At 37.6% G+C, this 10881-nt stretch overlaps 1 protein-coding gene across 1 annotated transcript; it reads right to left on the bottom strand.

Moving 5' to 3' along the window:
* Positions 1–349: 349 nt before the first annotated feature.
* Positions 350–4420, bottom strand: LOC131304871 (DEAD-box ATP-dependent RNA helicase 36-like). Its single transcript, XM_058332320.1, has 6 exons — positions 3480–4420; positions 2642–2964; positions 2283–2486; positions 2110–2191; positions 1545–1643; positions 350–821 (listed from the first exon to the last, which is right to left on the bottom strand). The coding sequence occupies exons 1-6, from the start codon at positions 4113–4115 to the stop codon at positions 696–698; spliced, it is 1470 nt and encodes a 489-aa protein (XP_058188303.1). The 5' UTR covers positions 4116–4420; the 3' UTR covers positions 350–695.
* Between the last annotated feature and the right edge of the window lie 6461 nt (positions 4421–10881).

The following is a 10881-nucleotide window of genomic DNA, read 5'->3' as shown; positions in this document are numbered from 1 at the left end:
ATCGGTTATCTAGCAATCACAATTAACGGTGCGTAATTGTATTCTGAAGCAAATGAGTTAACGTTGGAAGTAAACTCCCATCTCAGGCTGATTTTATATCAATCGATCCACCACCAACCAGATGAGAAAGGAATGTGATGTGCTGGGGCTAGAGAACCACCACCCACGGCTGTGCTATCAGTGGAGGTTGTATTGGTGGTCATGGCTGTAGTAATGAGATTCCAACATGAAATCTTATGCCTGAAACTGCAACTTCATGGCCCCCTCACCACGATACACCTGTCAACTAAACATGAAACTGCAACTTGAAGATAAAGGGTTAACAGTGAAATTGAATAAGAGCGCTACGTTTTCACAACAAAATTAAATGTTTAAAATAACAGCATTTTCCAGGGAACAAGTTTTCAGCTGCTGAGAAAACAACAGGTATAAATAGAGATTTCCCCTTTCATTGGGTACCCCCGACCCATGAAGCCAACAGGTATAAATAGAGATGCAAACAGAGTTCTTAATCTACAAAACCAGTACAAAATTCCTTGTAATTATTTTCCCTAGAATAGTTACGATAACCAATACCAACATTTCCTAAGAAAACAGGCTATAAATTATGACCTCGTCACCACAGTCATTCCTGGCAGCTGCACCAGAAAATGTAGGACGCGAGAGGGAGAAGGAAATTTCAATCTCCCAATAATTCATGAGCTCTTCCTTTTTCTCTTTTTACTCCTTTTCTTCAGTTTCTGCTCTCGTCGTACTTTGGCACTCTCCTCAAAGCCATCATCCAGCATCTTCATATTCGCCACTCGTCTGGCCTTGAAAACCTATGAATTGCATGTAAAATCAAGAAAAAACGAGGTCCCCACAAGTTAGGGTGGGTTCTTGTAATTTGTTCTACTAACTGAAATAAGTACTTATTTTTTGAATTACAGGTGATGTATTGTGAGAAAATGACATGTCTCGTAAAGCGGAAAATAAATACTTAAAAGGAGTAAGACCTTAGCGGAACGGGGCCTTTTTTTTTTTTTTTCAGATGAAGTGGGTAGATTTCTTATGGAAGCGTAACTGGACAGCAAGTGGGACCAGCAATCATTTTTCAGCGCCAAATAGACAGCAAGTTTGAGCCTCAACAACATTGCCAACATCCATGCCCAAAGAAATGTGATCATCTCCATTCCTCTCAACCCAGCACTCGTTAACTTAGGCTAGCAATTTATCTTTCAGAACATTTCGACAAAGCACTCGTTAACTAAGGCTAGCAATTTTCCTTTAAGAACAAACACATAACATTTAGGGCTCAACCATTACAAAATCCCAAAAACATATGCTTAGAACCCAGTAACACAAGCTTCACTATTTCTGTACCGCAAATCTTTATGGGGACGGTCAGTACTCAATCATAAGGTTAGATTTTTTTTTCACCCTCATTGTTTTTACAACAATTCAAAACATTAGTCTTGCGCCAATAAATTAATAACACTACAAAACCAGTCGTTCAATGTAAACTTTGCTGAAAGGTTTGAATAACTACCCCAAAAGAATCTTACCTTTGTGATACCCTCAAGCACCTCATTCTCTTTGCATTCCAATTCATCCATTTTTTTCCCAACAATAGCTTCTATTTCATGAAGAAGAAGCCTATCTTCCTGCAAAATGATAAACAACGTGAGCAAATTGCCAACAAAGAATTGCAAAATTTTGAATCCCTAGAAGTTTCTACAAGAAATAAAAGCATCTCAGATGTATCACGAAATTGTTTGAGAGCGTGTCTGTGTTTGAGAGAGAGAGAGAGAGACTACTGGCACAATCTCCCCACAAATAAACTAGCTCTCACACATAGTCAAGCACCCTGGACTTAAGTCTTTTTTTTTAGTTTTTTTTATCAGACCCTGGAGTTAAGTTTAGCTGATGAAGTTTTACACAAGTCTGTCCAGTATCCAGTACTATGGAATACTAATTGGTACTGCCAAGTTTTTTATATTTCTTTCAACCCATATAAAGTAGTAGTTTTACACAACTCTATCCAGAGTCAAGTATTATGGAATACTAATTGGTACTGCCAATTTTGTATATTTTTTCCAAACCATACAAAGCAGTAGTTTTACATCTTACCGGGGTGACAATGCTTACAGCCAGCCCTCCTCTGCCTGCTCTTGCCGTACGCCCAACACGATGAACATAGTCCTTTGGGCATCTACAGTGGTTAAACCATCACTACACTTTATGAAAAGGTATATGAGCAGACACACACACAAGAAAAACAAGGTTTTGTTAGAAGTTATAACCTTGGGATATCATAATTGATAACGAGATCAACCGTTGGAATATCCAAACCACGACTGGCAACATCTGTTGCAACTAGCAAAGGAATTTGTCCAGATTTGAATCGACTCAGTGCAGCAAGCCGTAGAAACTGGGGTTTTAATGAATGCAATGCAGCAGCTTCCAATTCAAGCTCTTCAAGCATCAAACTTATATGGTGACAACACCTGCTTAAACAGTAAAAAGATGAAGTGGTAATTCTCACAAGTACCGATGAAGAAAGGCCACTATCATCCATTGATTCCTTGTATTCTGATGTTTCAAATATCTGCGTGCTAGTCAAAAATTGAGAGACAAAAAAGACACAAAACACAAGCTGTACCTGGTGGTTTGAACAAAAATTATGGCAGATCGAATACCCATGTCTTCCATTTTGGACAAAATGTGTAGTAGATACACATCCTTCACTTTTTTGGGGGTAAGAACATACTGCTGCTTAAGAGATTCAACTGTCTTGAAGCCTCCATATGCCTCATAGATGTAGGCCTTGTGTGCAGGAAGCTCAAGCAGCGTTTGTAGGTCACTTGTCATTGTTGCAGAAAATAATAACGTTTGTCGGTTTTTCGGCAAGCATTGGAAGACCACTCTCAGTTCCTCTTCAAACCCAACATCCAGAACTCTATCTGCTTCATCCAAGACTAGAAACTGACCATCAATAACAAAATGTGAGAAAAACTGACTGAAGAAAAAAACTATTAGAATACCATTAATTTTATTTTTTTATGTTATTAGAGAATACAATTTTATCACCATTAGTTACTAGCAAATTCTTGAAAACATCGAGTGATAGAGGCGAGGAGTTGATCCAAAATTTCTGGGGGTTTACTGCTGACTTGTAAAATCAAACAAACCATCCCATTTTATAGAGCACATGTTAGCATGCCGAGTCTCTTTCCCGTTAACCAAGAAAAGAAAGATAAAACAATAAATAGCAAAAATGCATTATATGGTGTGAAAAAGCAAACTCATGCGAGAATGAGCAGCCAAACGAACCAAGCTACCCGAGTTAGAGCTTGTATTTGTTCCTTAAAAGCTCGTTCAAGCTCAATTTGCTAAGTAAACAAACAAAGCTAGAGCATTTCAAACGAAAAGCTCGAACAAGCTAGTGCTCAGCTCATTTACCACCCCCAACAGTCGTGCTATAGTTTAGGGTTGATTACCTTAGTTTTAGAGAATACGGCAGCAATATCAGGACTCTGCTCAATAAGAACCTTAATCCTCCCAGGAGTGGCAATAACAACATGGGGGCGCCCCATAAGTGTCTGAGCCTGGTTAATTATATCCATCCCACCAACCACCACGGCACACCGCAGGTTCAAGCACGAGCCCAGAGCCCTAAATTGCTCAGCCAACTGGTACGCCAGCTCACGCGTCGGTGTAACAACCAGCGCAAAAACCCCGTACGGGTCCACAGTGAGGCGGTGGAGTATCGGAAGTGCAAACGCCGCCGTTTTGCCGCTGCCGGTCTGGGCCACGCCCAAAACATTGTGGCCGGCGAGGATACGAGGAATGCAGCGGCATTGGACTGGGGTGGGTTTCTTCATGCCCAGTTCCTTGCAGGTTTGAGCAGCCCATTCTGCCAGGCCCAGGTCTGAGAAAGAGGTGAGGTTAGGGTTGGGGGTTGCATTTGTCTCCCTCACGATGGACGGCTCAGAAGGGGACGGTGGGTTAGGGTTAGGGTTAGGGTTAGGGTTTTGAGCGGTGGTGGTGGTGAGGGTTTTAGGGGGATGTTTGGGGGTGATTTTTTTACAGGAAAATAAACGAAAACTCTTATCGACTAGGGTTTTCTCCTCCATTTCTGACGTAAGCTATATTTGAAATTTGGGGAATCGTGAGTACTGAGAGCCGTCGCCTAGGGTTTTTTTCTGCTGATCTGCCAGCAGTCGAGAGGAACTCACTAGCGTCGACGGAAGGGAGGAACAGCCTGTTTGGCTGGTGGATATGGCCTCGGATTTGTGATGCGGCTGGAGATGAGATATGAAACCAAATGGCAAAAATTTCGACTTAAGCAAACATAACATATTGATATGTGAATGAAACTTATGTTATGACTGATCTTTAAGCGGTGGATCTTTGAGCAGTGAATGAGCACTGAAACGAAACACTTATGAACCCAACTAATTAATTATTTTAATCGAAATCTAGAGACAAAATGTGAAAACACTATTAGAAAAGGGAGCGTGGGAATATTAGGAAAACCGAGTCAGGAAAAGTACATAAATTTTTTAAACCTTTTGTGGCGAATGTAGAAGTGAAACCAAACGTTCTAACAAATTGAGCAATCACGTGCGTAATTTGGTGTAGTTCTTGTAGTTGGTGAACATTGCCTCTTACTTTCAAAATTTGGAGAACAAAAGGTTGAAAGTTTACCATTAATTAATAGAGGATTGTGGGAAAAAAAAGTGAAGATACATGACGAAAATAGGGTGATAGACTTACCTTATCATCGGGTTGTATGTCAATCTTTCCCTTTTGGCATCATAGAAATTGATGGCAGCATTTCGTTTTTTATGAGGACGGAAATGGTGAGAGTTTAAAGAGTGGGGGAAAAAACAGAGTGGAGGAAGAGGAAAAGTGAGGAGGAGGGTTAAAAAGTGGGGTGGCGAGAAATCAGTTGGAGTACTTTGTTTTATACCTTGCCTTCGGGTGGGAGGACGTGGGTGAAAAAATACTAACTGACTTGTGTTTCGTGGAAGTGCTATAATACACACCTCTTATTACCCTTTCAATCTAAAATTTTTCCGTCCCTGGAAGGCACTCCACTTTTTTACATACTTTAAGGAACTTTTCCGGAAAAAAATTTTAGATTGAGAGGGTAATTCAAGAAGTTTGTCTAACGAGTATAAAAGGTGGGAGTGCCCTAGGCTTTTTTTGGAGCGCGAAAATCATTCCCAAAATATTTTTTTTTTCCAAAAATTGTTTTTTTTAATATTAACAACCCCTTAAATGGATAATCAAATGATGATATAACAACTTTTGATTGTCCAATTTTGATTAGTCCACTACAGATATTCTTAGACTTCAGTATTTTACCTCGCCACACAAGTCACTCTTTTATCACGCTGTAAGACGGTAAGAGTGAGCATTTTTTTAGCATTCAGTATTTTATCTTACCGCAAGAGCAAGGTCTTTTATCTCGCTCTCTTCCGCGCATCAGGAGATAAACTATTAAGCGCTACTTTTTATCTCAATTTTTTTACAACTACGACTACAAATTTAGCCTACAAATTTTTATCACGCTTTTACTAAAGCGAATTGATTTTAACACTCATTTTTTTATATCCGCACTCCATTTTTTGTCTTTTAGCAAAAAAAAAAATACACATTCCTTCAACATTAAAAACAAAAAAGAGAGTACTATGAATATCAAAAAAACATGTGTGAAAATCAATTCGCTTTACTAAAACCGTGATCTTTCATCTTTATCTATCTATTATTGTAGTCGTGAAAGAATTGATCTGTGACCCCAAGTTTGGAGTAAATGGAGTATTAAACGTTTGGACTTGCAGATCAAAAAGTCTAAATTTTCCTTTGACAAAATTTAAGCTGTGATTACTGTTAATCACATGTAAAAAAATTAAATTCTTTTCACCTTTAGTGGAAAATCCCAAGGTTCCACCACCTCAATTTGTGGGTACCATCGTAGATTTGTTACATTAATCTGAACCGTTCATATTGTAGGACTCGCAGTGTAGTATATCCATGAAAAAAATTAGCTTCATCGGATATCGATAGATATATCAAAAATTAAATTTTGATTTGTAAAATGGACGATATGATTATTTAAAGTTACATTGTCCATGGCCATCTATTTTATAAATGAAAATTTTAATTTTTGATAAACCTATCGATTTTCAGTCAAGCATATGTTTTGCGTGGATACACTACACTGCAGATCCTACAATATGAACGGTTCAGATCTCTACAACAAATGCATGATGGAGCCCACAATACGTGGTGAAAATTATGTATTTTTCATCTAAGATTTAAAGAATTTAATCTCGAAAAAAAAAAATCCATTCCACTGCCCAAAAGCGATTTCTAGTGATCCAAAAAAACGTTCTCAAACATCGAACTACATTGACTTGATTCCAATATTGAACTTGCTCTCAATTCTTTTTTGGACTTGACGAATTGGATACGTAGGCAACCCATTAACATGGACATGGTCACTGTCACAAATTTTGTGAACTTTACATGTTTACCAACAAAAAAAAATATGGAACAAAAACTACGGACGACTTGATTTTGATTTAACTTACTCTCATTTCAAGTTTGAACTTGACGAATCAAATACGCAGGCCACGCACTCAAATGGGCGCAGTAACAAGTTAAAAGGATTTAGGACTGCCATGTGATTAGAAAAAGAGTGGGTGTCAACATAGTTGGGATGTTCTCTCTATTTACAGTGATGCCGCAAATCCTAAAATTAACTTTATAAATGAATCTTGAACATTCCCCAAATTATTAAATGAGTCACAGAGGCCAGCTAAAAATGAAATCACATAAACATGAACTCTGTTTGATTTGATCCCAAACTACAGGTACGTAGACATCCTAGATTACTAGCTAATCTAAGTTCAATCCCTAAACTAAAATAAATCAAGCTCAATCCCCCTTTCTCTATATCATGGAAATAGATAGACGACAAAGAATAGTTTGAATCAAAAGATTTTATTTTTATAATCGATGTAATGTAATTTTGAGACATGTTATATCTTGAATGGGTCCGAACCACTTAACAAAAACTCGTCGTGCGTGTTTTCTTTTCATGCGATTGAAATTACATTATGCAAAATGATTAAATTTTTGTCTAACAGACCCCATTCAAGCTAGTACTAATTCACAAGGTTAAGCAACCCTATTAAATTAATTCAGTATTCATGTATCAGTCTCAATATCCATTAATCCCACACCAAATCGCAACACGAGAATGGTGCCAATTAATTATTAACAACTCGCGCTGGAACCTGGATTTCTTATCATTTTCACTTTTGGATTGGCAAAGAAAACTACTATAATAAACTCAATAAGCGTGCATTGAGGGTTGCACGCAAAAGCAACACAGCCTAAACCATGAGCAGATAGAAGAATTAAGGGAAAATGACAGCTAATGACGTGTTTTGATAATTAATACCCGTCAAGGACATTTTCAGTATTAACAAATGTTCTTAGCTTGTCCTTGGTGGGTATTAATTATCAAAACACGTCATGGGCTGTCATTTTCCCAAGAATTAAGCTCAACACCAAAAAGAAAACCAGAAAAAGAAATTAAAATACTACTGTAGTAGTATCCACTGAAGCATTAATTGGATGATAAAAAGTAAACGTGGCAATCTCAACCCATATTTTTGAACCCGCCCACTTATAATCCAACCCAATCCGCCCATATTATATAATGGGTTGAACGCATATCAACCCATATTTATATGGATTTAAGTGGGTTAAAAATGGGTTCAATATGGACTAAACTTAAAACATCGATCCAAATTGACTTGTTTGCTTCTGTCACTGTGTCTCGTATAAAATAATGTTTTCAAAACACCCAAATTCCAGTTACGAGTATAAAATGTTTTCAAATCACCGTGTCTCGTTTGTCCTTTATAACGTGCAACCCAACAAATGGTCAATTTTCGGCCTCATTTTTTTTAGAAAATTCGAACACAACATAAAAACACCACCGGAAATTGATTAATAAAATACGATAGAAATGTCAAGGAATTCAATGGATTTTTGCAAATCAGGAAATAAATCCACTAAACCCTAGCTAGCTATAACCCATCAAAAAACTTCACATGCTTCAAAAGGTGTAGTTTTTTTTATCGAAACTCATAAATTTTTTCGGATTGGCCTTCTTGTCTGAGTTTGTGTTTGATCATGCCATTGTATATTCTCGTTATTTTTTAATCAGTCCAAATTCGCCCACTTATAACCCAACTAAATCTGCAATATTTTGTCACAAAGCACATATGCTCCCCTCTCTCTCTCACTCACACACACAGCACGCACGCACGCACACGTTTGACAGCTCTAAGAATCTTGTCTCAAAATGACTAGAAGGTGCCACAGTTACCTTTTTTCTAATTCTATTTATCCATTTCATTTTTCAAACCTTTTCATCCATAGAAAGACCACATTCCACACCCATACGTGAAACTTCTGTCAATGAAAATTGGTTCCTCTAGAATTAGTCGTGAGATGCATAAATTGATCCGAACAACTTAAGATATAAAGAAAAAGTAAAACGAAAAAAACCAAATAAGGAAAATTAGAAAGGGAGGACTCATATTTAACAACCCATACCGGGGGAAGATAGAGGTGAAGCAAAAGAATGAAGGGGGAAGGGGAAAGAGGAAAGGAGAGAAGGGAAAGAAGAAAAAAAAGGCTGGGTTGGGTTTGGGTTTGACTTGACTCGCATTCGACCCGACCCGCTTCAACCCGTCTAATATTGACCCATATTTGACAGTTTATATTTGACTCGCAACCCATTTCAATCCTCTCAAACCCACCTCTAATAAAAAATGGGAAAATGACGGCCCAGGACACTTTGAGGGCCCAAATTACCAAGAAGGATGAGCCCATTTCCAAAAGGGAGACTTAACCAAAGATCCCTCGTATTTTCATTTTTTGAGCTCAAGGACAAGCCCTAGTAGGGTTGTCCACGGTCCGGATCGGATCGGATTCGTATGAATCCAATCATAATTCGTATCTCACGGGTTTTAGAAAATAAAATCCAATCCTAATCCAAAAGTCTCACGGTTCGGTCCCGGTTTTATCCACGGATTTCCTTCAAAAATAAAATAAAATGATGCTACCACCATAATCATATTCCAAATAAAAATGCAAACACTAATTTCTATAAATATTGTCCAAATCGTAAAGGCAGTAAAGGCATTAAGGCAATAAACATGATAAAGGCAGCAAAGCAGCAACCAAATAAAACTAAATATTGTCCAAAATACACAAATTCTGGTCAAGCATGATTTACTTATTAGATCCCATAAAAACGAAACAAAAAATAGCAAATTAGTTTCTCAAAACAAACAAGCAAATTAGTAAAATTATAATTATTTATATATATTACACACACATATCTATATTTTTATTTTTTTAAATATCCCACGGTCCGGTTCGGTTAATCCACGATTTTGAAATGAAAATCTAATCCTAATCCGTATCTCACAGTTTTTTAATTTTCAAATCCGTGTCCGAACTATTAATCCACGGACAAAATCTAAAAAGTACGGATCGCATCGGTCCGGACCGGTTTCACGGTTCTTGGTTTTTCTTGGACACCCCTAAGCTCCAGGGTACTCTATGAAAGTGCCTAAAACCCTAGGGTACCTTATATATGAAAGTGCCTAAAACTCTAGGGCACCCTATAAAAATGTCTAAACCACTAAAACCATAATAGAAAAGTGTACCCTAAAACCCTATAAAATTGCATAAATCATAGGATACCCTACGCTAAAGTTCCCTTTCCAAAATAAGAAAACCACTCTAATTCTTACCGGTCATTAACAGAAAACCATGTCCTTACCAGTCATTAAGTCAGAATTCTAATCCTAGGCCATCATTTTTCCATAAAAAATAGTAAAAACCATCCAAAAAACCACCCTTTCATCGATTATACCAGTTGACTAGCCTCCAAAGCTGATGGGTTTTGAAGATCAAACAAAAGAAACCACTCCACTGCATTGGATATAGCCATATAGCCTCCCCGCAAAGAATCTCTGAATGTCCATTGTCCGTTTTATTAGAGTGAAAATAATGAAAAATACAAAAAACAAAACAAAAAGAAGAAGAAGAAGAAATGAATGACAGACACTTTTTGGTGTTTAATTGCACGCAATGTATGTATCCAATCACGAGTCTTACAATTACGCAAACGGTCATTGTGGCCTGGCGTGCGTAAATCGTACTGTACATTACTAGTAAGCCTCTTGGCCATGCTCTTAATTAACATGGTTTGTCTTATGGATTTTCATTCAATACTTCATTGTTTCATAAATTAATTAATCCAACTTGGTCCAAGTATGATATGCTACTGTTTAATCCCGTTTTTGGCGCCAAGTATCGGCTAGCATTGGAAGACCATTCTAATTAATTATTACTCCTAATTAATTAATTCGGGACAATTTGTGAAATGTTACGAGTCAAAAGCTTATGGGCCATGATATCTAATTAATCTTGGGCCCACTTGTTCAAATTGGTTCGGTTGGCCCAAAGATTATGAATTTTATGTGGATCAGCCCATGGAGTTAGAGAACACTAATGGATCATATGCCATGAAGCCCACGATTTAAGGGGAGTCGCCGGGTCGGTTAATCTTGTGCTACAGTCACTACACAAGTTATTATCGCAAGTCTACCGCATGCGTATGGGGCTTACTATGAGTCCCATAAAAATACTCATAAATTTTATAATAATTTTTTATAGGGTCTTATAAAAAATCAATTCTAACGGATATCGGTAAGTGTTTTTTTTTAGATTCGTAATTGCGAAATTGAGTAGTTGAGGAGTTTCACCCTACGAATCCAGAAAAATACTTATGAACATCTG

Source organism: Rhododendron vialii, chromosome 10a (genome assembly GCF_030253575.1).
Source record: "Rhododendron vialii isolate Sample 1 chromosome 10a, ASM3025357v1".
NCBI classification, from domain to species: domain Eukaryota; kingdom Viridiplantae; phylum Streptophyta; class Magnoliopsida; order Ericales; family Ericaceae; genus Rhododendron; species Rhododendron vialii.
This window is presented reverse-complemented; position numbering and strand designations above follow the sequence as displayed.